General features: G+C 40.9%; 2 protein-coding genes across 3 annotated transcripts in view; one reads left to right on the plus strand and one right to left on the minus strand.

Moving 5' to 3' along the window:
- POP1 (POP1 homolog, ribonuclease P/MRP subunit) overlaps positions 1 to 16,295 on the minus strand; it is a 39,175-nt gene extending 22,880 nt beyond the window's left edge. The window contains exons 1-8 of the mRNA XM_063451214.1: positions 16,207 to 16,295; positions 13,952 to 14,095; positions 12,635 to 12,757; positions 10,050 to 10,225; positions 8,993 to 9,241; positions 7,923 to 8,010; positions 7,391 to 7,578; positions 1,370 to 1,611 (exon numbers count right to left, since the gene is read on the minus strand). Of these exons, the coding sequence (XP_063307284.1) occupies positions 1,370 to 1,611; positions 7,391 to 7,578; positions 7,923 to 8,010; positions 8,993 to 9,241; positions 10,050 to 10,225; positions 12,635 to 12,757; positions 13,952 to 14,093 (1,208 nt within the window). The 5' untranslated portion in view covers positions 14,094 to 14,095; positions 16,207 to 16,295. The remainder of the gene's footprint in view (positions 1 to 1,369; positions 1,612 to 7,390; positions 7,579 to 7,922; positions 8,011 to 8,992; positions 9,242 to 10,049; positions 10,226 to 12,634; positions 12,758 to 13,951; positions 14,096 to 16,206) is intronic.
- Positions 16,296 to 16,425: 130 nt separating this feature from the next.
- RIDA (reactive intermediate imine deaminase A homolog) lies at positions 16,426 to 27,340 on the plus strand. 2 transcript variants are annotated; one of them, XM_063450302.1, is made up of 6 exons: positions 16,426 to 16,571; positions 23,071 to 23,176; positions 24,503 to 24,557; positions 24,814 to 24,882; positions 25,720 to 25,775; positions 26,822 to 27,340. In XM_063450302.1, the coding sequence occupies exons 1-6, from the start codon at positions 16,507 to 16,509 to the stop codon at positions 26,888 to 26,890; spliced, it is 420 nt and encodes a 139-aa protein (XP_063306372.1). In that variant the 5' UTR covers positions 16,426 to 16,506; the 3' UTR covers positions 26,891 to 27,340. The 2 variants fall into 2 exon arrangements, with proteins under 2 accessions (XP_063306372.1, XP_063306373.1); XM_063450303.1 differs by lacking the exon at positions 16,426 to 16,571 and adding an exon at positions 17,488 to 17,619.
- The last annotated feature ends 249 nt before the right edge of the window (positions 27,341 to 27,589 follow it).

Here is a 27,589-nt window from a genome sequence, read left to right on the forward strand (position 1 = left end):
GAACAATCAAGCGTTTCATTCAAAATAGTCAACAGGGTCGCAAGAAGCGTGTGGAGAAACCAAGGCGCAAAATAACTGCCCATGAACTGAGAAAAGTCAAGCGTGCAGCTGCCAAGATGCCACTTGCCACCAGTTTGGCCATATTTCAGAGCTGCAATATCACTGGAGTGCCCAAAAGCACAAGGTGTGCAATACTCAGAGACATGGCCAAGGTAAGAAAGGCTGAAAGACGACCACCAATGAACAAGACACACAAGCTGAAACGTCAAGACTGGGCCAAGAAATATCTCAAGACTGATTTTTCTAAGGTTTTATGGACTGATGAAATGAGAGTGAGTCTTGATGGGCCAGATGGATGGGCCCGTGGCTGGATTGGTAAAGGGCAGAGAGCTCCAGTCCGACTCAGACGCCAGCAAGGTGGAGGTGGAGTACTGGTTTGGGCTGGTAACATCAAAGATGAGCTTGTGGGGCCTTTTCGGGTTGAGGATGGAGTCAAGCTCAACTCCCAGTCCTACTGCCAGTTTCTGGAAGACACCTTCTTCAAGCAGTGATACAGGAAGAAGTCTGCATCCTTCAAGAGAAACATGATTTTCATGCAGGACAATGCTCCATCACACGCGTCCAAGTACTCCACAGCGTGGCTGGCAAGAAAGGGTATAAAAGAAGAAAATCTAATGACATGGCCTCCTTGTTCACCTGATCTGAACCCCATTGAGAACCTGTGGTCCATCATCAAATGTGAGATTTACAAGGAGGGAAAACAGTACACCTCTCTGAACAGTGTCTGGGAGGCTGTAGTTGCTGCTGCACGCAATGTTGATGGTGAACAGATCAAAACACTGACAGAATCCATGGATGGCAGGCTTTTGAGTGTCCTTGCAAAGAAAGGTGGCTATATTGGTCACTGATTTGTTTTTGTTATGTTTTTGAATGTCAGAAATGTATATTTGTGAATGATGAGATGTTATTTTGGTTTCACTGGTAAAAATAAATAATTGAAATGGGTATATATTTGTTTTTTGTTAAGTTGCCTAATAATTATGCACAGTAATAGTCACCTGCACACACAGATATCCCCCTAAAATAGCTATAACTAAAAACAAACTAAAAACTACTTCCAAAAATATTCAGCTTTGATATTAATGAGTTTTTTGGGTTTATTGAGAACATGGTTGTTGTTCAATAATAAAATTAATCCTCAAAAATACAACTTGCCTAATAATTCTGCACTCCCTGTATATTAACATATTAAAACATTTTCCAAAATATTAAATCATTTTAAAAGTTTATCCAAAAATATTAAAATCGGGGTTAAAATTCTATTTAGTATTTTTCTGTGAACACCTTGTGCCATATTAAACTTACATACCTAATGACGATGGAGCTTTCTTTTGAGGTCCATTTATAGGGCTCTACGGAATCCCTTGTTCCATCACCGATGATCTTTTTCACAGGAACAACTTTTTCACCTTCTTTATCCCGTCTTTTCCTTTTCCTGCTGGTACTTTTAGGAACCACTTGCTGCTCTTCCTGCTGGAGCACAGCTGCTGGCACTGCATTGTCTGGTGTTTCCTCACACGAGAAAACATGTCTCAGCTCTTTTAGTACATCCTAATTTAAAATGAAAAAAATTATGCTCTATTTTTCATCAACTTTACAGTGTCCACATTCAAGAAACCTTGATCCATACTGATCAATAAATTGTTTTTTTGTGTATGGTATCCTTGGGAGTCCTTAGAGGAAACAGATCATTTCACTCTGAATGGATGAGATCACCCAACATGAAAGGTACAAAAACAACATAGGAGAGATTTAAAAAAAAAAAAAAAAAAAAAAAAAAAAGGGTGGACTTTGGATGGAGCATTTTCCGACTAATAATTACTTTATCTATAGATGAAAAGAAAGAAAGACATAAATTAAAGACTGAAACATGGGCAAGACAATCCAAGTAGCTACGAGACAGACATTGGGATCCTGGATAAAACAATCTATACACACGCCCGTGAAATGTGAAGGAACTGTGAGATTGATAGACGACTTCGGATTTTGTTCTACATTTATGACAGCCGCTTTAACACAAACATATCGAGCTGCTGTTAAGGTTATTCGAAGCGACTGAGACCTATATGCATTTACTGTTGCTAGCTGGAGCCCATTACTCTACGAGTACTAAACCAATTTTTCCTTTCATTCTACTGTCAGACATATCTGATAAGTCCACCGTGGCAAGAGGTTAGGGCAATATGATAATTTCCTGTACTACAATGTCATGAATGCTTGTAAACGTTTAGTTAAAGGGACGATAAGCCCCAAACTACTATAGATTTTTAGAAGTGGTTTTGGTGTATATATCATGCCCCTGCCAAGTTGCAGATCAATTCTCTGCCATTAAGGAATTAAATCACTCCTCCCCTGGCTGTGACACACACAGCCTCCCTACACACTTCCTGAAAAAGAGGTCTAATTTTTAAACTTCTCTCATAGCACAGGCTGTTTAATTTAGAATGTATTATCTATTGCTCTGTTAATTGCCTGCTATAGTCTGCAACAGCCTCTAGTGTGGTATCATAATAAAACTTTTTCTCCATGGAGGCTGTGTGCTTCCCCATGGGAGGTGTGGCTAGGGCTGCATAAACAAAGTGGAAAGCAGAAAATGTAACAGTAAAAATGATCAATACATCAAAAGTTGCTTATTATTAGAGAGTTTACCTTTAACTTTGACTACTAGACTCCCCATTTAACAAAAACAAACATTGAAAGTGTCAAACTGTTCAACTGTCTATCCGCAACGCTGATATAAAAGTGAGAAATAGTTAGGGAAACATAGAAAAGTTAAAGGATCAAAGCCACGGTGGATTTATTCTGCTTCTATAGATGGGTTGGACATAGTTCCATGAGGACTCTAACCATAGAAACAAAACAATTAATGTCAACTGTATAGAAACGGGGAAGTCATAAAATTCGAAGAACTCCAACACAGTAACCATTTAACCCCTGCAGATTATTTTTAGATACAAGACTTCGCTAGAAGACCCCATATTAAAACAGCAGCCCAGGGAAAGCTATCTTTTTACGAGAGATTATGTATGGATGGAACCGCCCCCAAAAGCATGATCACGCTTCTATATGCCCATCTTAGCACCGAAACTAAAGAATGGGGTAGATTGAAGTACACTGATCAATTGGAAGCGGACCTAGGGGAGGAACTGGAAGGAATTGAGTGGCAGGAGATATGGGAAGCAAACAAGAACACTTCCATATGTGTTATACGTTACAGGAGCAGGCATGGAAAACCATGCTCAGGTGGTATACTACTCCAGTGACATTACACAAAATGCGTACGATAGATACAGACGATTGCTGGAGGGGCTGCGGACTACGAGGCACGTACATCCATATGTGGTGGGAATGCCCGAAGATACACAGCTTTTGGAAGTCAGTAGAGGACTTACTGAAACAGACGTTTGGCAAACCTTTGGTTATGGACCCATGGATCTACCTGTTAAATAGATCAATTGAGGGATGGACTAAAAAAAAGAGCAGAAACTGGTACACACGATAACTCTAAGCGCGCGCAGAGCAATAGCAACGGCATGGCTCTCACCTGGGGGACCGGAATTTCGAGGGGTGATATCCAGGATAAGAGAATGCAGAATCATGGACGACCTGACCAGGGCCGGACTGGCCCACCGGGATACCGGGTGGCCGGTCCGGTGGCACACACTTTGAGAGGGCCGGCCGGCAGGCGGCCGCATTGCACGCTGCAGCCTCGCCGGTCCGGCGGCACACCTAATGCTGAGGGCTGAGGGAGGAGCATGTCTCTATACCATGCTCCCTCGCGGTTCCCACAATAACCAGCAGCATCCGTGCTGGGAATTGTGGGAACCGCGAGGGAGCATGGTAGAGAGACATGCTCCTCCCTCCCCCTTCAGCCCTCAGCATTAACAGTGCTGCCGGACTGGCGAGGCTGCAGCGTGCAATGCGGCCGGCCCCCTGACTCCTCTCAGGTGGGTGGGGGGGGATGGAAGTGGGGGGGGGTGAAGAGAGAGAGAGAGACAGGGGGGGTGAAGAGAGAGACGGGGGGGGGGGGTGAAAAGAGAGAGACACACACAGAGGGGGGGTGAAGAGAGAGAGAGGAGGGTTGAAGAGAGACAGAGGGGGGGTGAAGAGAGACAGAGGGGGGGTGAAGAGAGACAGAGGGGGGGTGAAGAGAGACAGAGGGGGGGTGAAGAGAGACAGAGGGGGGGTGAAGAGAGACAGAGGGGGGTGAAGAGAGACAGAGGGGGGGGTGAAGAGAGACAGAGGGGGGTGAAGAGAGACAGAGGGGGGTGAAGAGAGACAGAGGGGGGTGAAGAGAGACAGAGGGGGGTGAAGAGAGAGAGAGAGACAGAGGGGTGGTGAAGAGAGAGACAGAGGGGGTGAAGAGAGAGAGAGACAGAGGGGGGTGAAGAGAGAGAGAGACAGAGGGGGTGAAGAGAGAGAGAGACAGAGGGGGTGAAGAGAGAGAGAGACAGAGGGGGTGAAGAGAGAGAGAGACAGAGGGGGTGAAGAGAGAGAGAGACAGAGGGGGTGAAGAGAGAGAGAGACAGAGGGGTGAAGAGAGAGAGACAGAGGGGTGAAGAGAGAGAGACAGAGGGGTGAAGAGAGAGAGACAGAGGGGGGGTGAATAGAGAGAGAGACAGCGGGGGGGTGAATAGAGAGAGAGACAGAGGGGGGTGAATAGAGAGAGAGACAGAGGGGGGTGAATAGAGAGAGAGAGGCAGAGGGGGGTGAATAGAGAGAGAGAGGCAGAGGGGGTGAATAGAGAGAGAGACAGAGGGGGGGTGAATAGAGAGTGACAGAGGGGGGTGAATAGAGAGAGACAGAGGGGGGTGAATAGAGAGAGAGAGACGGGGTGAATAGAGAGAGAGTGACAGAGGGGGGAATAGAGAGAGAGAGACAGAGGGGGGGTGAATAGAGAGAGAGAGACAGAGGGGGGTGAATAGAGAGAGAGAGACAGAGGGGGGTGAATAGAGAGAGACAGAGGGGGGTGAATAGAGAGAGACAGAGGGGGGTGAATAGAGAGAGACAGAGGGGGGTGAATAGAGAGAGAGGCAGAGGGGGGGGTGAATAGAGAGAGAGGCAGAGGGGGGGTGAATAGAGAGAGGCAGAGGGGGTGAATAGAGAGAGAGACAGAGGGGGTGAATAGAGAGAGAGAGACAGGGGGGGTGAATAGAGAGAGAGAGACAGAGGGGGTGAAAATAGAGAGAGAGACAGAGGGGGGGTGAATAGAGAGAGAGACAGAGGGGGGGTGAATAGAGAGAGAGACAGAGGGGGGGTGAATAGAGAGAGAGACAGAGGGGGGGTGAATAGAGAGAGAGACGGGGGGAGAGTGAGACACAGGGAGAGTGAGACACAAGGGGAGAAAGAGGGGCGAATAGAGAGAGACAGAGGGGGAGGGAGAGTGCCACAGGGAAAGGGGGGATAAAGAGACAGAGGGGGGAGAGTGAGACACAAGGGGAGAAAGAGGGGTGAATAGAGAGAGACAGAGGGGGAGGGAGAGTGCCACAGGGAAACTCTAGCCCTGGAGCTACGGGCTAGAGTTCTCTCTCACCACCGCGACCACCAGGGATTCCTGGTGGTCCAAGTGGTGAGAGTGAACTCTAGCCCCATACAAACACTGCCCACACACACCATACACATTCACACACTGCCCCCCCCATACACACACACAGACCCCCATACACACATTCCCCTACACACACAGCCACCCATACACACATTGCCCCACGCACCCTACACACTGAACCTTTCACACACATTTCACCCCTCACACATTGCACCACTGCTCCTATACCCTACTACAGCCCCATATCCCAGCAGACCCCAGGTAAGTTGTCAAACTGTACTTAAACGGTTTGACTACTTACTCTGGGAGCGGGTCCCGGCACTCCTGGCACCATACCCACTACACAGAGCAGTAGTGGTTATTGTGCATGGATTATTTCTTTAAATAATCTATAGGTGCCCCTCCTGAGATCAGGCTCTGGATCCGCCACTGAGATATATATATATATATATATATATATATATATATATATATAATTATGCCTATTATATTTACACATATTAATGTACATTTATATATGCATAATACACTAAGAAATGTCATTGATATGTACAATATGTAATAAGCAGATATTGGCCCAGTCTTGTTGCTAGGTGCATAATCCAGCACAATAACATATTTAAAGTGAAGAGTGCACCCACAGGACCTCAAAATAAACAAGATAACGTCATTTTTTACAGTTGTGCCCTACATACATTCACCATTTCAGTCCCATTACCAAGCTTTCCTTAATATGTCATGGTAGTTGGACTGAAACATTGGTTATATGCAAAGGCACGTCTGCTTAAAATAAATCTGCACTCTTTTTTTTTAAGCCTATATGTGCTTTTTTTCACGTTGGAGTAATAATTTTAAGTTATCTTTTCTAACTCTGTATCTGCACACTATGCTGGCGCGACGCATTATGGGGCTGGTAAATAATTTTTTTCCAGGGCTGCTTTTAATTCCCAGTCCGGCCCTGGACCTGACGGCAAGGTTAAAGGGGACGACTGTAACTTTCCAGAGGGTTTGGGAACCATGGGACAATAGTTTAATGGGCTCCAGTGGTGACTGACAGGGATCGGTAAGTAGTAAAGTTGGGGACCAGCAATACAGAGCCCCCATGGCGACCTAGACTCTAAAGGCCTCGCTCGCCCCCCCGCACTCCCTCCTCTCTCATATTACTTCTCTTTTCTCCCTCATTTCCTCCTCCTCTCTTTCGACTTTTCTCCTTTTCTCTTGTCTTGCTTCTTCTCATTTCACAGCTCCTCGACCCTCTTTGCTTATGTCTGTTCTCACCCCTTGGTTTACAGGGGTACTGTTCTTTTTTTTTTCTTTTCTCAATTTGTATTTTTTTCCTCGCCCAGGCATGATTACACAGTCGGAGAAACGAGGATGCCTAAAGACGAAACTGGCCTGAGTAGAGTTAGGGCTCCTTATTAAGCTAAATTGCCTGGATTAAACACAAAATCCTCGATGGGAGGCAAGGCACAAAGGGATTAAAAAGAGGCTTGTCATGTAAGCTCATGTTACATATTGTATTTCCAAGAATGTTCTCTTAAATATTGGCTTCTGCGCAAGCCCAAAAGTTGAAATGTATTTGCTATACCTATCGTATGAAAACTAAAGAATAAAAAAGAGAAATCAAGTGAATCCATGCAGCATTACGATACCTTATAATAAATGATAGAAGGCAGCTGGCTCTCAGCAACGTAGCTAATTAAAGACTTTGAATTTTAATTTCAGGAAGATGCATGACAGCATCTGATTTAATAATTGTGGAGACTACAATAGTATCACTACCTGTTTCATAGCAGGATGCATCCAAATCCACAGCTGTCTCTGTCCAGATGGTACACACTGTGCACCCTTGGGTTTCCAGATAAAAGTAACAGGACCCAGTGCTTCTTCAGGATATTTATCAGCTTTGTACATCGTTAGAGAGCCTTGGCGTCTTCCAGAGAGACACTGCGCAGCAGCAAAAGATGGGCCTTAAAAGAAAAAGTGCAATAAAAAAAAAAAAAAAAAGTGGGATTTTTACGGTGTACCAGAAAACAACACACTTTAAAAATTGCTTCATATTGTGTAAATATTAATATGTCTGGAATAAATCAAGAATCTCCATAGGAAAAAAGCTCTGTGGAACCTTTTACGTAAAATGATATTAAACCGTGTTTAATACACACGGCACAATTTACGGCATTGAGCAATCCTGCATTACACAACTTTTAAATTCATAAATAAAACATTGTTTTTCATGATATTGTGTATTTAGTATATATATATATATATATTTTTTTTTTGTTTTGTTTTTCCAGTCAGTTGACAATATTACCTGTGTCTGTACTACAAAGTCTTGACATTGACTTCAAAATGTCATTTTCTTCCCCAATCAACTCCAGACAGCACAGATAAGACAGATCCTATAATAATAATAATAATAATAATAAAAAAATAATAGATTATAGTAAATGGAAGCAACTGCACAATTTCTTTAAAGGGTTTCTTCAACTCTTTTTTTGCCATTATAAGAAATAGGTTCTATTGGTATTATTCTGTAGGTCCCCCCCATTCCCAACATAAACACTAAAAAAAAGAGTTTTAAAATAACGTTTACTTACCTTTATTCAGCAGCGGGTACTGCTTGGCACGCCCTGATCTGACATCACATGAGCAGTGCCAAGGTCCAATCAAAGGTTTCTCATAGAGAAGTCTTTGATTGACCATTTTACTGGCTCAGAGGGCATTAAAAAAATATACCGAACGGGATAGAGAGGAGGGAAGGGCTGCTACCAGTGTGGGACGGGGGGAGGGAAGACAAGAGCATTCTAATGGCAGACGTAAAATATGAACAGAATTGACATTCTGTTGGTTCAGGGCTGCCTAAAGTCACATTTTCTGGGGGTGCAACTTGCCCATGGCATACAATTACCAATATCTCTGGATGTGAAATATTGCAAGCTGAAACAATGCACATTAGACTGCTACCATCATGACCACTTCAAAAATCAGAAAGAGTAACCCTTTAACAAACAGGGGGCCTGTGATTGCTTGGAAAATTGACATGATAAATTTGCGACAAACGTAGTTTATCCCTAGAAGCAGTACCACTCATAACATAAGACGATACATGCACAACATGGGCAAATTCTACTTTTGTGGAGTGTGAACAAGGAGGTAGCTTAAGGCAGCAGTGATTTTAATTGCTGTGGTTCTAAACGTATTCTCTAATTTATAATGCAAAGTTCTTATGGTGCTCATACAGACCCATTAACTGTAGTAGACTTTTCCAGAGAGGCACACACTGACTTAGTTTCAAATATTATATTACAGAAGAAACAAACTTCGGAGAGGGAAGACACATATAAAGGAAGAAGTCACCCCTAAGGACAAAACCCCAAATACCTGGAGAAGACAATGGTTTGTCATCGCTCTGTAACAACCCCGGTAATTCTTCATTGTCGGCCTGTCTGGAAGGCAATATCCCCACTTCTTCACCATATGAAATCTCTTGGAGTGCCATATATGTGTTTCCAACCAGATATTTTTCCTCTGCCTGCGGTTGAATTCCATAACGAGGTTTCCATGACGTCTTCTTGCTTTGCGACACTTATTTTTTGATAGTTCTTTCTTCTGATGCACAGTTTTTTCCATCTTGAAAGGAAAAACAAATATATATATATATAAGGTGAGGCAGATTAAAACACGTCTATCCTACTCTACAGGATTCGTTCTGATACATGTTCAGGTTTCTACTGACACCGAGATACAGCTGTTCAATTTAAAGGGTTACTCCAACAACTTTCAGAAGTGATCATGGTGGTATTTATGTGCAGTTTGTACTTGAACCGCTGCACATATAGAGATATTTGCACTTTTGTCCAGGGGGCTTGTTACACCAATGTCACACATGATTACTCCAGGCTGCCTAATGTCAACTCTGTGCAAAAATTATATCTGTCAGTGCGCGGACAGGCAGAATGAGCCATGATCTTACCTCTGTGCACTCCCTCCTGGTATTCATTGTAAATTATTATTTTTATTTATTTATTTTACGTATTACTTCCTACTCTACCCAGCTGGCACAGAGTATGTGCATGTGCTCTGAGCTGTTAGAATGGTCCAATTAAATTCTTCACCATAAGCAGCGGTGACATTGACAGAAGCATGAAAACCAGTGCAGGGAGCTTTGCCTGGTGCTCGAATTCAGGCAAGTTAAATGTTGACATAATAATGGGGGAAGTGGAATACCAGGTAAGTTAAATCTTTTATTTTGACATTACAATTGGGTGGGGGGACATAAATAGCAATGCCCCCCCCAAAAAAAAAAAAAAAAAAAAAACCTTCCCCCCTCCTCCTTCCCCCCAAAAAACAGCACAGGTAAAAGGGTTGGAGTAACTTGATAATTTTTTTTGTTGCTAAACCACAAAAATCTGCGAGTTGTGCAAAGTTACAAAATTACCTCTTTTTTAGCAATTTCTCTCAATCTCCTAGGTAATCGTTTTATGTCGTGGCCCATGGCTCTTCTGCGCATGTGTCTGGGTAACGATTGAAAAACTAAACAGTTTGATGTTTTCTGGGAGACGGCTTTAACCATGGCATTGATTTCAGCTGCACGGGCCTGAGCAAACATTGTCGCTGTAAAAGTAAAATCGCACGATAAGTAGGTTTACAAAAGAGAGAAATATAAAAAATACAAAAATACAAGAAGGGACAGAGAATGAAAAATACAAGGGGGGCTTCTTGAAAATTTTAGATGTCCTGAGGATAAGTGATATTGTAGAAAATCAGTACATTACAGTGTTATGTAACTTGGTTTTATGGCCAGCTCTGTCAAAATTAAACTTAGGATGTTTTAACGACAGCTTCTAAAGAAAATACGCCAACAGCTTGAAAACAGATCAACGCACTTAGAGTTGAGCTCCTGAGCCAAGCCTCAACTCGGCAAAATGTAATGTTGGGTTAGTAAGGGAATGCACATTGATTCATTTCCCTGCGCTCGGTGACTGGTGGGATCAGGCATTTTTGTGAGCTATCTGCAGACGTTGAGTATAACATTTGCTGTGCATGAGGGAGATTATCTATGTAGGATCCCTCGGTCTTAGAACATCCAAAGATCCCACTACCTGAGAGAACATGTGATGCGCACTAATGGGAGAGAAAGCTGCCAGGGTCTGAAGAGGAACATGGCACCTCCTCTACATACAAACACGGCACCTCCTCTACATACAAACACATACAGATCGATAGGGACAGACATAGGATAGAGAGATAAGAAGGAGAAGGCCAGATATATTTCTGCATTTGTTCTATCACTTTTTTATTTAAAAAAAAAAAAAAAACATGATGGTTACTTTTTTTTTTAAACAATAAAATTTATAGCCACAATAAACGTAGTATGTTATACTGCGCTGAGTCATTAAAATTTGACTGAAATGTTCCTGTGAGCAGCAACTATGCCACCCTGGGGAGGACTGTAAGATCAGGGTTAGCAGGGCACAGTCCCTATGGTGCGGAGATCAGAGGAGGAGAAAAGGTTATCCCAGAACATGACATTTCAGCAACTGCATCCAAGATTTATTGCGAGAAATCGTGCAGGTGTAGTGGCCCCACTGGCATCTCTTCAACCTCTTAGGATAGGATACTGCTTTAACAACTGTTCTCTTTTGCACAATGTCATTGAACAATACCTGAAAAATGACTGGGCCTTCCAAGGGGAATAACATATCCTATAGTCATATAATATACTTTGTGTAGTGGGTAGGTAGGATATGCATAGAACATTCATAGATAAATTATCCAGATACTGCACTTGTTTCCCCTTCGGTTTTAAACTCTACAGTTACTGTATTTGTTCAAAACATCATGAACTCCTAACTATATGTTTGTTCTATCTGATGTAATGACCTCCACATTTAAAAGTGAAAACGCCTACATTTTACTCACCTTTTATCCCTCATTGTGGTCTCATTTCCACCCCTCACTGAGACCATCATTACGAAAATCTCAGCCAATCCAATGCTTCTCCATAGGGAAATAATGAGGGGCCTACTGTGCATGTACAGCAAGCAGCTCACTGCTACAATTAACATCTTCTCATTTGATGTATTATACCAATGCATCTCTACGTGGAGAGTGTAGGTGTTTCAAACTGAGAATAAGGCAGCCAAATGTCAGTCCAGGAATTACTCCAAGACCATAATAAGAAGCACCTCTAGTGGCTACCGAGAGACAAAGTTGTTCTTTTCAGAGAAAGGTGTTTACAGAGAAGTTGGTACAGGCACTTTGCACCAAAACAACATTAAAGTCTATGAAAAACAAATAATGCCTATACCTTGCTTTTTTTATTATCCTTTTTTGTTGACAGTGTAATTTTTTCCTTAAAGGTACACTATAGTCACCCAGACCACTTCAGCTCAATTAAGTGGTCTGGGTGCCAAGTCCCCCAGGTTTAAACCCTTTCAGAGAAACTGCTCTGTTTACATAGCAGGGTTGATCCAACCTCTAGTGGCTGTCTTCCTGACAGCTGCTAGAGGCACTTCTGCAACGCGGGATGCGAAAATCATATTCAGCGTGCAGAATGTCCATAGGAAAGCATTAAGACATGCTTTCCTATGGACGGTTTGAATGCGTGCGCTCAGAAGCTGACGTCGGAGTGGTCACCAGCACCGAGGGACCCGGCGCTGGATAAAGGTAAGTGGCTGAAGGGGTTTTAACCCCTTGAGCCCAGCGGGAAGGGGGCCCTGAGGGTGAGGGGGGGACCTAAGAGTTATATAGTGTCAGGAAAACAAGTTTGCTTTCCTGACACTATAGTGATCCTTTAATATTGGTTTTCCACAATACGGCTTTCAATTACTTTTCTTTAACACTGTGCAATGCATTTTTAAAAATTATTATTTTAGATTATTTCATAAAAGAAGATGCAGCTGTGTGTGTCGATCTTTCTAGAATACTTGATACAAACAGTTACACTTTCAGTTAAAACCTGCAGCCTGTGGAGTTTTGGGCTCACAATGTGAGATGAACTGCTTAATGTTATACAGGTACCTGTTATATATTTAGGCACGAGATGTGCGTCAGCTGGTCCACTTCTGCCTCTCCCTCCTCTTGACTGGAAGGGAGATTGATTTGAATACCTCTGGTGCTGTCCGGAGGAGCCAGGGTGACTATCTAAAAAGATGAAAAATTGATTGTAACGGTCATAGTGCAACTATCCATATAGAACATCATCAGACAGGGAATGCTCTAGCCCTCACTGTATAAAATAGAAGGCATTGTATCAGATTTTTCCTGTTTACTAAGGTGCCTTCCAAAACTATAGGACATAAAAAGGAAGATCATTAAAGGGCCAAGTCTAGCAAAGTAGTTACTACGTACTATCCATGTGTCAAAAAAATTAAAATTACATGTAAATGATCTCATGATAAAGTAAAGGAATCCTCCAGGCACCATAACCACTTCAGTGTGCTGTAGTTGTTATGGTGCAATGATTGAATTCGCACCCCTTCAGTGTAAATTGTTTGCTAACAGTTTTACAACTTTCCTGGGGCCTACCAGACGCCAATCTCGTCCTTTAAGCCCTGCAGGGCCTGCTTACAGGCTGAGACCATAAGGTTAGCGCTGCCGATTTTAGCTAGATACACAGAGATTCTGGATCTTATGAAGTTGGTGACTGGCGCCTGGAGGATCCAAAGTCAGTTGTCAAAGTGTTAGGAAATGGTTTAACTATTTACATAGAGGGGAGTGGCAAGGCACTCAGAGCACCATAACCACTACAGAGCACTGCAGTTATTATGGTGCCAGGAGAGTTCCTTTGCACACTTACTGAGCAACCATCCACCAATGTAATTTAAGAGTTAAAGGAAAACTAAATAAAATGTTATTTTTATGTGTGCTTGTAAAAACATTATACATACAACACTCAAGCTAACCAAAAATCGCAAAAGATCCAACGAGGGGAAAAGTTCTACATAAATGTAACTTTTTTCACTATTAATAACAATCACAATATTTCAATATCTGTGAAAGTCATTTTACATTATACTGTGAAAAAAAACAGCAACATAACAAGTACAATCTTCAACAACACTCATGCTAATCCCAGGAAACAAAGAGCTTTAACAACCATTTGGATAAATTCTTATCGCAATAAACTATTATCGCAATATTCATTATCATTAAATATGTGAGTCACTTATAATTATGCTATAAAAAAATAGATGTCAGCAATTATAGTATTGTAGAAAACAGCAGCATGCATTTCAGGCCAATATGTTGTTAATGTATAACTACCTTGGGATCCAAGAATTCTATTTTTTCCCAAGTCACATAACATGTGTTTCCAAATATCTGTAGTACAAATACCTCTGTGTGAGTGAACATTTCCTCGAGACCCATGTTCGGCAGGTCTGCTGCCACGGTCAGGAGTGACATCGGAAGTTAGGCTCACACTGGATGGCTGATTGCGCATCCTCTTTGCATATTTTTTCTCTTTTGCAGTAGACATCTCTAAGGGAAATAGAACAAAATTATTATTGTGATTATTGGCTCCTATTGTGGGCATTTCCCAAAGCAAGTCATTCAGCAACACCATGTCAGGTAATTTACAAAGAAGAAAACAAATCCTGAATGTATTTTAAACAATGCTTCTAACAGAGTATGAGAAAAAAAATCCACACACTTATGTTTAAAGCATTTTGTTGGATTACCACTATCACTGCTGGATATGTATGCCCATTTGCCTTTTAGCATCTTACCCTGCTTGCTCAGCCAAAAGAATTCTACTTTTAAACCGACAGTGTCACTTCTTAGTATTTAATAAAGATATAATCAGATAAAACGCCTAGGGCTGGAGAGGGTCCTATAGATGAAGATAGTAGCAGCCACGAGGGACAACTATGGGTAAAACCTACCTTTGAATGCACCCCATGGCCACTGGACACTAACTGGAAACGTCTCCTTCTGAGGTCTTTGCAAAATATGCAAAGACCTCCATAATTGACAGATCTGCATTAAATGCTTATTTGACTTGTTGGACTAAATAACAAGGGAGTCGCTGAATACCTGACAATGATTTTCTGCAAATGCCACTTCAGCTGTAGCAGAAAATGACTATGCTGTGCACCAGTTTATTGAAACCATGTCCTCAATATCTCTAAAGTGACAGTATAAAGCAGCTGTCACCCCATATGAAGAATAAGTATAAGACAGAATAGAAAGGTAGGGACAACTTTGTCTCAGTATTTTCCTCCACTTGACAAAAAGGTTGTAAAAAACAAATAAAAAAATAAGCTATTTCTATGGAGGATCCTCCGGTCGCGCAAGATTCTCCATAGACCTCAATGCTGTACTCTCACTCATGCGCAAGTAATACTCACCTTTCCCTGCCTCCCATGACCACAGGATTCTTAGCAGCAATACCCCAGTCAGGGATTTTTGCAAACTATCCAAAGACCCCAGACGGTGAGAGAGTGACTTTAACATGCTTAGTTTCAAACATACCACAAGCATGCATGCAACCTCATTTTACCATCACAGCAGATCACAATGATTGATATCACATGCCAAGCTGTGGCACGTGCATATAATACACACTGGTTGACTATGAAGTCTGAATTACAGTCTGCCTACCCTCCAAAAAAAAAAAAAAAAAAAAATGGAAAAATAATCCAAACATAAATCACATTTAGATAGGCACTGTAAGCTATATAACCAGCAATGTAGTGAGTATGTTGCCAAGAATTTCTGGGTGCTGTCCTGTTTTTTTTTTTGTTTTTTTTGTCAAACCATTTAGTAACAGTATGATAAAATAGAATTGGGCTTTCTCCTAAACACAGAGAATCCCCCACCCCCTTCTATTTAGCATTTACTATTCCTTATTATGAATTTCTCTACCTGGACTACAGGGACTGACTGACTGACTAAGCAGTTGCAGTGAGCTAGCCCAGCATTCTCTGATAATCTAGGTTATACAGACTGGAAATTATTGACAATAATAATGCATTAGTGTAAATCCTAATTTTATCAATGTGGAAAAAGAGGGAGGGCTCTCTGCTGTGTTGGAGAGAGTTACAGTGACAAAGCTCTTAAATCGAAATTCTGGGAAACATAATTCCTAGGCTGAGTTGCAGTAGCCATGCTGCTTACCCTGGCCCTTTAACAATGGACCATCAAAAAACCCTAATTCCACATGTGAGCTGGTGTAAATAATGTATCCTAATGTGAATATATATATATAAATCTAGTCTTACCCATTGTACCTTATTCATCCAACACACCCCATGCTCTTTTCACTCCTAACTCTATTTAACCCATACCAAAAAAGGACATTTTGGACACAATAACAATTCATCTAAATGAAGTTGTTATGGTGCCTGGAGTGCCCCTTTAACTGTTTAAGTTTTTTTTTACCATCTCTTCTTCATATTTCATATTTCTCCTTCTTCCTGAACATCTCCCTTTTCACCCCCCATTCTTTTTTTAAGTCATATTCTTCGTTTTAACCTGATATTTTTACATGATGGCCTACAATCTGAAATCCACTTCTCATTAACCCCACAAAGCTCACTTTAGGGAGTAACCTGATGGACAGTCATGAATGACACAAACAGCACATCTACCTTACTAATGATGGGACGTGTTCCTATGCCAACAGCCTCGCTACACACGGGCATCCCAGGGTCTCTAGGAAGTGGCCATGGAGCTCACACCACGTGGAGGGAGAGGATGCGTTGCAAGCCTCACTCTCGATTCCGTACGGCTGATCTGATTGGTGGGTTCACTGGCGTAGCTCTGGAACCTGACCAATGCCTTTTTCCCCTGTGGTTCTGCGTTGTGCGCATGCGCAGTGGGTGTACCTGCCACCCTAGCAGCCAGGGGGCACAGTGTGATCTGCAGAGCAAGGTCCTCATTCAGGAGACATGGCTGGAATCATCAGGAGGATCATTACCACCAGCAAGGCTCCAGGTGCCATAGGACCTTACAGGTAAACACTAAGTATTGATTTTACTGTTAGCCATACAGTCACTGAGTCACACACACAGTTACCCATAAAGTGCAGAGTACTCAAAGCAAACATGGTTAGTCTTAAAATCCACCTGGAGGGTGTATAGATCCAGCAGCATGGTGTTTAATCCTGGAATATTAAATAATATTAACTGATAACTAATCAGCAATTTTAGCAGCTGTTCTCTTTGTTTTTCTTATACCACTTTTTTTTTTTTTTTAAGGTTAACTGTGAACTATAAAAGTAAGGGAAGGGGGGGGGGGGGAATTATTACATGCCTTTTATTTCTTATATCCCCCAATTGCAATCTCTTGTTCTATAAGGCTGGCAGCATGAGAATGCAGGTAGAAAGAAAATAGTATTTTTATGTAAGTGTTTTGTTCAATGAACCATTACACAAAATGTAGCAGAAGGACTTGGGGCACTTAGAGTAGATATAACCATGACACACAAATAAGAAATGTGTTTTTGAAGTGTCTTAGCTGTGGTTAACTAGAGATTTGTTTCAAAAGAACTGTAGTGAAAAAAATGCTCTTTAAACTAGTTAACATTATAAACTAATATAACAAAAATAATAATAAGTGTATAGTTCACTTTCTAAGTGGAAACAAAATATGTATTATAATGTCTCTTCTGTGATCAGATTGAGATTCAACTTGTTAATAATATTTATTTCCTGTGGCTAGAGTAGGGCCAGCGCAGACTGTACATTGCTAATCGTTATCAAATATTATTTCTACAGTGTACAGAAAACATTGCAAAAGGCACCTTTGTTTTTAGTGTAAACAATTCCCAAATTGATATTATTTTTTTTTATTGATGATAATGAACGAATGGGAAGTTATCTGGAATAAACCACACCGGGTGACTCCTTTTTTATGTCAACAATACCAAAGGTTAAATCATAGCCGCTGTTTAAATCAGACAGCGAGGAATCCACTGCAGACGTTCTGTACAGAATCATGTCTTTTACATTAAGACGCATTATTTACACACCAAATGCACCTGCTCGGAGTGATGTCTATAGGTAAGCATACTGCAACTTTATTTTATAGCGACTGAAATCAGTGGTAGACGTTAATTAATGTTTTAGTTGTGTCACATGTGAGCTGCTGGAAAAAAAATTATCTTAACGTGAAAATATATATATCTAGTCTTACCCATTGTACCTTATTCATCCATCAACACATCCCATGCTCTTTTTACTTCTAACTCTGTTTAACCCCATACCATCTCCGCCCATGCCTGCAACCTTTGCCTAAAAGGGACAGTTTGGACACAATAACAACCTCATCTAAATGAAGTTGTTATGGTGCCTGGAGTGCCCCTTTACCTGTTTAACTTTTTTTTTTTTACCCTCTCTTCTTCATATTTCAGATTTCTCCTTCTTCCTGAACATCTCCCATTCTTTTTTTTAAGTCATATTCTTTGTTTTAACCTGCAATTTTTCCTTTCCCATCTTCTTGTTAAATAAAGAGACAAGTGGGAAACGGGTTTCTTCATAATGAAAATAGAACATTCGGAGATTGGTTATGTCCGGCAGGACAAATTTAGCTTGTGTGTATATATTTACTGTCTAGTGGATATGGCAAAAAGCAACAGGTGGTTCATTCCACAAGCTTGGTAAATCTACCGCAAATGCCAGCAGTCAGTGTTCGACAGAGAAATATGGGTAATGTTGTCCAGGGACAGGTGGAGAGCCAATGTGGGACACCTCTGGAAGGGATAGTCAGTACATTAATATTTTCCAAGTTCCTCCTGTGAACTTGTTCATTAAACTAGGAATTGTAGAGGATTGTCGAGAGAATTGCACATTGTAGACCAAATACTTGACCTGGAAAATAGCATAGTTGAATAATTTTTCCAGTTGAGCTGTTTTGGACAATAATTTGCAATTTAATGTCAGTTCTCCACAACTCGTGTTGCTATGGCAATGTTATTATTTTATAGAATACGTTTGACTAGTAAGTTTGTTGCCTGTTAAAATTGTTTTATATTGAGAATTATGATTACAAGTAATGGGAATATTATTTTATTTTCTTCATTTACTTCTGGCCATCTGCAGACAAAAAAACTAGCAATTAATTATAATTGTCACAAACTGTAATGGTCCCATGTGCACTTCTTTATTGTATAGGTGGAACTTATTTTCTTTATTTCTGTGAGTGACAGAGTGTTAAGGAATTCATCATTAGTTCATCAGCATTTATAGTGTTAACTCCAGCCTCAAAGCTTTCTGTGTCTAAGAATAACCATTAGCTAGTTATATAGTTATATAGTGTATCATATAATTAGTTATCCTTTTGTTTAAATCATTAACTGCTGTGCTTCCAAATAGATGCAATTCACTTTAAACATGTTTATTGAAGACCTTTTACCCGGTACTCTCTAAATAAGTTAAAACAAGATGCAGGGGGAGTAGCACTCTGTTATCCAATGACAGCCAGGATGTACCCTCCTCCCTCATCCAGCTCCTACAGGTTTTTCTAGTGGGCCTTCGGACATTAGCAATTATCACAATAGAACATTCATTCTGTTTATTCACTAAACACTGAGTTGCAAACTTTACTCTAAAATACGGTAACCAATCTGGCACTATAGACGAGTTGGAGGATTTATTTATTTTTTGTTTACATTTTGCTATTTTGTTTTCAGTTCACAGTTTAGTAAATAATCCCGTATATTTAAGGACAGAAATTATAATTCAGGTGGTTTTCCCTGATCCTTGATGTCTATGAACCCTCTGCCTATCGTTATATAAGATTTTAGAGAAATTAGAATTGGACTTTAACCGGCAACATGAATGAGAAAGTAGTGCAGCGCACTCAGACTACAAAAATACAAAAAACAAAGAAGGCTACTAAAATGCCTAACTAAGTATAAATTTAGTATAAATTTAACCGGCAACATGTGACATTTTTCCTAGTAAAACTGCAATTTTTTTATCTTCATGTTTACACCCACTAGTTATACTTCATACGTTTATTAATAGAAATGTCATAACGATGCCAGGCAGTTAGTGATTACTGACTGTGACGAGAGCAATCTCGCCACGTTGCATTGGAGAAGCCTGGTTGCCCGCCTGCTGCCTTTGGACTATGGCCCTGGAAGATTGGGCCCTTTAAAAACCGTATTCGGCCCTAACAGAGTGCATGTCACTCATTCTGGCCCTTTAAATACAGTGGGGTCATTCGGTAATTGCCCTGTGTGAGCGGTGATACCCCAGATAGCTATGCCATGGAGCCCATTCATATAATGAAAGACTATGGGAAAGACTTTAACTCCATGGCTATTGAACTGTATGTGTGTGGTCTGAGCGCCATTCAATAATATGCGCTTAGACCTAAGCTATCTGGGGATATGTTGCATGTCTTTATTTTATGTAGTAAATGTAACCTTGTGTATTTTATGTCTTTTTGCAACCATGTGCTCAATGGAGTCTGCCTCTATCCCTGGATATAATTGGATTATTTTCCCATTGTCTCCAGGAAAGAGGGCTCTGTAAAACCGGTCTGAGCCAGATAGCCATGTGCCAACCAAGGCCCAAAAGATATTTTACTAACTTTTGAACTCCTGGTCTGATTCATGCCATTTTTTAATATGTTGTTCCCCCGAATGGATTGATTGTGAATATGTAATTTTTATGTGAATGTGATTTATGGTTTTAGAGTTATGAAAGTTGGGTAGAAAGTATGTTTAACTGTATGTATAATTGAGTTTCCTCTCAGGATAAGGGGAGGGAATATGTGGGATGTAACTGATATGTGATTGGTTGTTTTATACCTCCCTGAGGGTGGTCCTGTATTTGAAAAGACTGTAATAAAAACCAGGCTGGGTGTGCCAGCACCTGAGACCACTGCTTGACCCTCAACACGGAGCCTTGTCTCGTTATTGGGGGGATTCACTCTATGCTGTTGGAGACTGATTGCCAGGAGTGTAAGCTGCTTGGGTGCTTTTCCTGTTCAGCTGCTAACAGCTATTCGTGAGGTTCCAGTTCGGGAGTTTGGAGTGCTACTTTGTATCCAGTTCGGGAGTTTGGGGTTCTGCAGTAGCTGTGCCTGTGTCTCAGAAAGGGGATTATCACCTAAACGATTTTAACCCCTTGTCTGCTGAAACGGTCCGTTACACTGACCATCTTTAATTAAACTAGTTTTAATACTAAATGCGCTGTAATGGAACCATCCTGTAAATATATATCTAAAATAGAAAGTATAAGCTAGTCTACTACACAACATTACCTTTGTTGTAAGGAGGAATGTGTCAAATGGCACCTTGTAATTAAAGGACAACTACACCAGAAATCCACGTAGGCTGTATTTCTCCGTAGATGGGTCTGGATGGGTATACGTTAAATTATTCAGATCCTGAGAGCAGCAGACTTACTGCTTGTCATCGTATTGGCGAAATGATAGATGTTATTTATATACACTTAATTTAGACAAATTCAAAAGCCTTTGAAGCCTTACAACCTTCGCTGTCCAAGAGTAAAGTTTATAGAGGACTGACATTTCTCCCAAACAGTTCATATCATGTCCTGTTACTCATCTCCTCCCAATCATCAAAATCACATCTATGCCTTATGAACTATGTGCGAGTATATTTATCAGCATTCAAATAAGTATGTGCTTTATTATGTCCTGCAACATCCCATAAATATTTTTTTAGAGAAATATATATTTTGTTTTTTAGTTGTAATCATTGATCAACATGTTCCGGAGCATTAACCAGTATGTATATTCATATACTCTCCAGGAATAAACATGGAGAACAGACAAAACTCTGCTGGCCTTTGGTTAATTTCTGCTCACTTATCTAACAAGTTTTAGCTGGCTTGTGCCTTTACAAAGGGAACTTATACCATCTGTTTATTAACTGATCCCACCAGAGGGCAGTGCACTCATGTCATTTGGTCTCCTATATGTAAATTTAAAAAATGGCAACAGGCTTTTTAGGATCTTGGCTAATAGGATTTGTTAAAGGGACACTCCAGGCACCCAGACCACTTTTGCCCATTGGAGTGGTCTGGGTGCCAACTCCCACTACTCTTAACCCTGCAGCTGTAATTATTGCAGTTTTTTTATGAACTGCAATAATTACCTTGCAGGGTTAACTCCACCTCTAGTGGCTGTCTACTAGACAGACACTAGAGGGCACTTCCGTGTCCCTAGCACAGGAAACCTGTGCTAGAGCGTCGCTAGACGTCCTCACGCTGTGTGAGGACCTCCAGCGTCGCTCATTTCCCCATAGGAAAGCATTGAATGGGGAGCATGCGCATTAGGTCTCCCCAACCGGTGGGCGGGATCAGTCTCGCCCACCGGCCGACGCAATCAATGGGAGGAGCAGCGGCGGAGGAAGAAGCAGCGACGTGGGACATTGTCGCTGCCTCTTGTAAGTTACTGAAGGGGTTTTCACCCCTTCAGCAACCGGGGATTGGGGGGTGGGAGGGAGAGGGGACCTGCAGTGCCAGGAATTGTTCCCTTTTAAATCAGCACTGTCACCATCTCGGGACTTTACAGAATTTGCAAAGACCCCCGACTGTGACAGCACCACCGGGGGTCCAGTGGCCTGGGAGGCAGGGACTTACCTGAACATGTACCTCATGGGTTTCGCCATCATCTTCTGATGGGTTTTCTTCAGGTGTTGAAGGCAGAGCTGTGCGAGAGTACAGCAATTAGGCCTATGGAGCATCCCGCAAGAGATAAAGCCAAGTCCCTGCACTGGTGACAGCTACGGGATTTACACTTCTAGACAGCAGTAGCAATGCCCAGTATCTAGAAGTATCCGGTGTCTGAAATATACTCAGACATTTTGTCAATGAAATTCCAACACAGTCAATATGAGTGTTTCATATAAATTCTCTTTTAATGAAATACAAATTGTTGGGAGTGGGAAGGTCTGAAGGTGTTAACAGTGCTGCTTTAAGCACTTTCATTAAACAGATTTCCCATTATATGTCAACTTTGCGATATGTGGTTGAAGATATTACTCAGTCATTTCAATGGGAGAAACTATCACATGGAATTCTGATACAAATTCACAGGAAACATATTGGGGGGGAAACTGTTAAATTTCTCCTCTTCTCAGTAAGCATTCTCATTGGTGAAACGGGCAGGATATATAACTATGATTAACAGGGAGCTAAGTTACAGGTGCCCAGTAGTAGGATAAAGAGGTTGTGATGTCTACATTTAATGAACTTTTTTACATTTCACCAATACATATTTTAAGATAGTGGAGATAAGTAAAATTCAGTTACACATATATCTTCAAGGACATATAAAGATAAGAGAACGTCTCAATGTATCCTTTCTGATTAAACATTTTTAGTATTACTATTTATTAATACTAGGTCTTAATATATTTTGACAGTCCCTGTCACAGTGTAACAAAACCAATCACTTATAAACAGAAGATTGACTGGTTAAAGAGATTGGGGAACCCACTGTAAGTGTGTAACATGCTGTTTTCATTTGTTCAGCCAAGCTGTGGTGGTGGATAAAACCATGTACGTGTCTGGCCAGATTGGCATGGACCCTTTGAGCGGACAAGTTGTGGCTGGAGGAGTTAAGCCTGAAGCAAAGCAGGTAAACAATATCTCACTGGTTGAAATGTGTAATTGTTCATACAGAGTAATGTGTTTTTTTTTGGTTTTTTTCAAACTGCATTGCATAATTTAACAAAATATAATGCAACTTCCATGTCTTAATTGTAGTATTTCTCAGTGCAATCAAAAACCAATTCAGCTCTCATGAGTTATTCCATCATTATTATAACTTCTATGCTTTCTTTAACCCCTTAAGGACACATGACATGTGTGACATGTCACGATTCCCTTTTATTCCAGAAGTTTGGTCCTTAAAGGACCACTCTAGTGCCAGGAAAGCATACTCGTTTTCCTGGCACTAGAGTGCCCTGAGGGTGCCCCCACCCTCAGGGACCCCCTCCCGCCCGGCTCTGGAAAGGGGAAAAGGGTTAAAACTTACCTTTTTCCAGCGCTGGGCGGGGAGCTCTCCTCCTCCTCTCCGCCTCCGTTCCTCCCCGTCGGCTGAATGCGCACGCGCGGCAAGAGCTGCGCGCGCATTCAGCCGGTCGCATAGGAAAGCATTCATAATGCTTTCCTATGGACGCTTGCGTGCTCTCACTGTGATTTTCACAGTGAGAATCACGCAAGCGCCTCTAGCGGCTGTCAGTGAGACAGCCACTAGAGGAAAAAGGGGAAGGCTTAACTAATTGATAAACATAGCAGTTTCTCTGAAACTGCTATGTTTATAAAAAAATTAGTTAACCCTAGCTGGACCTGGCACCCATACCACTTCATTAAGCTGAAGTGGTCTGGGTGCCTAGAGTGGTCCTTTAAGGGGTTAAAGGGTTCTTCAGGAACCATGATCGCTTCAGTGATTTGAAGTGGTCATGGTGTCTGGAGTCTGTATATTTCGCTATGAAATGCTGCAGAGATCAACCAGTTTGCTAATGAAGTTGTAACTCCACCTCTGGCAGAGTCATTTGGCGTCATTAACCATCCCAGAATAACAGTTCCGGGCTGGCTAATATTAATTCTTCGCAATATCAGCATCTGATGCCAGTACACACAGCATGCTGGCGTCAACCAGCCAATGGTGGCACAGCCCTCCACCTCTGTGCCACCCATGTTCTTCCATCAGCTGACCTTCCTCTTTGACCTCCCTCCAGCGAGGAGGAGTGACATCAGCAGAGAATTGATTTGGTAGAATATAAACCGGTTTGCTGGTAGAGGTAGTCGGCATACTACCTCAATCCGTGCACATTAAGATTAATCAGTCACTCATTATTGTCCAACTAAAGCAAAAGATAAACAATATCTTTATTGTTTTTAATAAAAAGCAATCAAGAAAAATCTGCAAACTTAAAGTTTATCTGTTTATTTACACCAGGCTTTGGTGAATATGGGAGAAATTTTAAGAGCAGCGGGATGCGACTATTCTAATGGTGAGTAGGATGTGCCTGTAGTGGGAGTTTAAACATGTCTTTAGATTGCTATCTGTTACCGACTACAATTCAAATTTTGAGAAATATACTCCAACAGCTGTATGAACGTCCTCGGTTTAGATGAATGTTCGGAATTCACATATTTTGGTGTGTTGCTTGAAATGTATTCATTTTCCTCTAGGTTTTATGAAATTATAATTGTCTTTATTTTTTTTTCCCCCTTTTTCTTTTCTCATAATTTTCACGTCTATTTCAGTTGTAAAAACCACGGTTCTGTTGGCAGACATGAACGACTTTAATGATGTTAATGAAATTTACAAACAATGTGAGTATTCCGCTGTTTCTGATAAGGTAATATTAAGTTTTATAGCAGTGTGTTTCGGAGATTATCAACACAAATACCTCCGAAATGCTGTTTTTAAAGCCTTGTATCATTATTATATGCATCATTCAATTTGTTTAGGTGTGACTATTCACAAACACTTGCCTTGAAAGTGCACCTGAAAGATTAGATGGGAATTATTCATTAACCAGCGAATTGCCAGCCATGTGCAAAATTAGTTGAGTTGGAGATTTTTATTTTTTCATATTTTTTTTTTTTTTACTCCCTTACATTTTCACTTTGGTTGTAAGTTCAATGCTTTTTATTGACCTCCTCCTTTTTAAATCTCTAAATATCCTTGTTACGACCTAATTTAAAGAAGCGTGTCTGTGTACATAGCTGTGATGATATGAGGATGAGATTAGAGCACCACAAAGTATACAACTGGAAAATTATCACCATTGAAATACTGCAGAATTCTGAAGACCCTCCTGGTAGAATAAGCAATATACTAACTGTATATAAGCAGGATTTAAAAGCACTTGCCATGTTAGAAACTAATTTTGCTGGTTTTGACATTTTATGTATACGCTGTGCTAGCAGTTTTGATAGCAGATGTATAGATTGGAAGAAAAACATATTTTAAAATGTTTTTTCTCCCATCTGTCAATCAATTCTCTGGCATAGACCCAAAGCCAAGGAATAGAATGATAAAGGAGAGCAAAGGAGAGCTCCTATAGATGGTCCATCTGCTCTCCATCCGTAGCAACTGCGAACATATTACTGATTTGCATAAAATGTTTTTTTTTTTTTTTTATTATTATTTCTTTTTTCTTCCAGTTTTCCAAAAGAACTATCCAGCAAGAGCTGCATATCAGGTTGCTGCATTGCCAAGAGTAAGTCCGAATTTTATTTGCGACCTGTAACCAAAATCTAGCCCTTATATATACACAAGTGAATGAAGGAATGGGGTAGGTAGTATTGTTACTTCTCTTCAGTGGCTTAGCAGGAAATTTCCACCAACAGCAGCCCCTGTTCCCGAGAGTAGATGCCAGAAGAGTCCAAATTTAACACGGGTTGATTTGTATGTAGAAACGCCTTTATATGGGACATTTGGAAAACATGTAGGGGAGGTATACAGGGCCATCTTTAATATTGATGGGACCTTTGGCAAATCTCTTTCTGTGGTCCCTATGCTTACGGACATCCCCAGTTCCCGTGTTTTGCAGTTTACATCTTGCCCATATATATGTTGTACCCCTTTCTAAACCTGTACTCTCCACTCCTTCGTGCCAATGTTAATCCTAGATAGACAAGTAGACTGATACAATAGGAAGATATGGAATAAGACAGAGTAGATAATGGATGGATAGCGAAGGCACTGTATATCAGTAAAGAATATGTTTATTAAGCATAATATCCACCAGAAGAGATATGTAGATACTGTACAGTGCTATAGAAAAGATAAGGAAGAGCCAAAATAAAATCATTTATTACATATTGATAGATATCATACTGAAGGCACTTTGGGAGTGTATATAGACAGAGGATGACATTACATATGCAACTAACAGGATATAAGGGTATACACACAGAGTCAGGACATAACTGACGCCTGTGTCTTTGGCAATTAATGGCCGTTTCCTGCAGAGAAAATAGTAATGGATTAAAAAGGTATACTACTACTAAGAGTAAAACGGGGGGGAGGGCACTTGTGACTTTGACTATTTATTTAAAACTAATAATTGGCCAAGTGTTTGTTTTTGTTGCTTTTTATATTCTCTTGTTTAATTGGTGAAATTAGAACATGGACAGGTCCCAAGGTATTAGTTCTTTCAGTGTATGTATCTTCTGTAAGAGCAATGAAATATATCTGTGGGTTGGTTCCATTTATTTATACTTTCTATATTAACAATTTGAAAATTCCTTCTTTTCTTTTAAGGGTGCGAGAATAGAGATTGAAGCTGTTGCCATTCTTGGGCCTATCACAGAGATATCCTCAGCGTTGTAAGAAAATACTGCTCCACGCAATATCCGTCACACCACTACACATGCACATTTTTTCTTCTTATTTTTGTTTTCTTTAGCAAGTTCTATGTTGTCCTCTAACCTTTGAAATTCATTTATTGCATATTTCACTAGAGTGCCAATACCAATGATTAGATATTCTGAAATTGATTTTTGTTCTGGGGGGAGTCCCCACTACGCAATGTACGCAGCTTTTAAAAGCAACTGGAAACAGAACTTTTGAACTGATTATCTGCCTCTGTTGAAGCCTGGTACAAAGGTGAAATATCTAAGAATCAAGTGTCAAATGCACTCTTCCAGTCTCCTGAAGGAACTGCCCTTCTGCAAATTATGTCCTCTCCACAAAATGGCAGCAGTTCTAGTGGAGATGGACTAAGTGAGCATTTAATATCTTTTATTTTCTTTAATAATAAAGATGTTTTATATTGCGGAATATGTATTTTTGTCTTTTAATAATCACTCATTATACCATGGGGATCCACAGGGTGGGCCACAGCCATACTCTTGCACGACCTTATGTTTTTTTCTGGGTTTTTTTTTATTTGGTTTTTTTTAAATGAAAACTCCATGTTCCCACTTGCAGTTGTCCCTCCTATACATCCCTCCTTTTCAATCCTTATCACCCCTTTCCCTCCCGTTCCCCCCTCAGAACAGCCGGCAATAACATAGTGCTTACACCCCT

This window comes from Pelobates fuscus, chromosome 4, assembly GCF_036172605.1.
Source record: "Pelobates fuscus isolate aPelFus1 chromosome 4, aPelFus1.pri, whole genome shotgun sequence".
Taxonomy (NCBI): domain Eukaryota; kingdom Metazoa; phylum Chordata; class Amphibia; order Anura; family Pelobatidae; genus Pelobates; species Pelobates fuscus.

Coding starts and splice junctions, on each gene's coding strand:
- RIDA (XM_063450302.1), top strand. CDS start 16,507: ATGGCTGGAATCATCAGGAGGATCATTACCACCAGCAAGGCTCCAGGT. Junction 16,572..23,070: donor GGTGCCATAGGACCTTACAG/GTAAACACTAAG, acceptor TCATTTGTTCAG/CCAAGCTGTGGTGGTGGATA. Junction 24,558..24,813: donor GGGATGCGACTATTCTAATG/GTGAGTAGGATG, acceptor CGTCTATTTCAG/TTGTAAAAACCACGGTTCTG.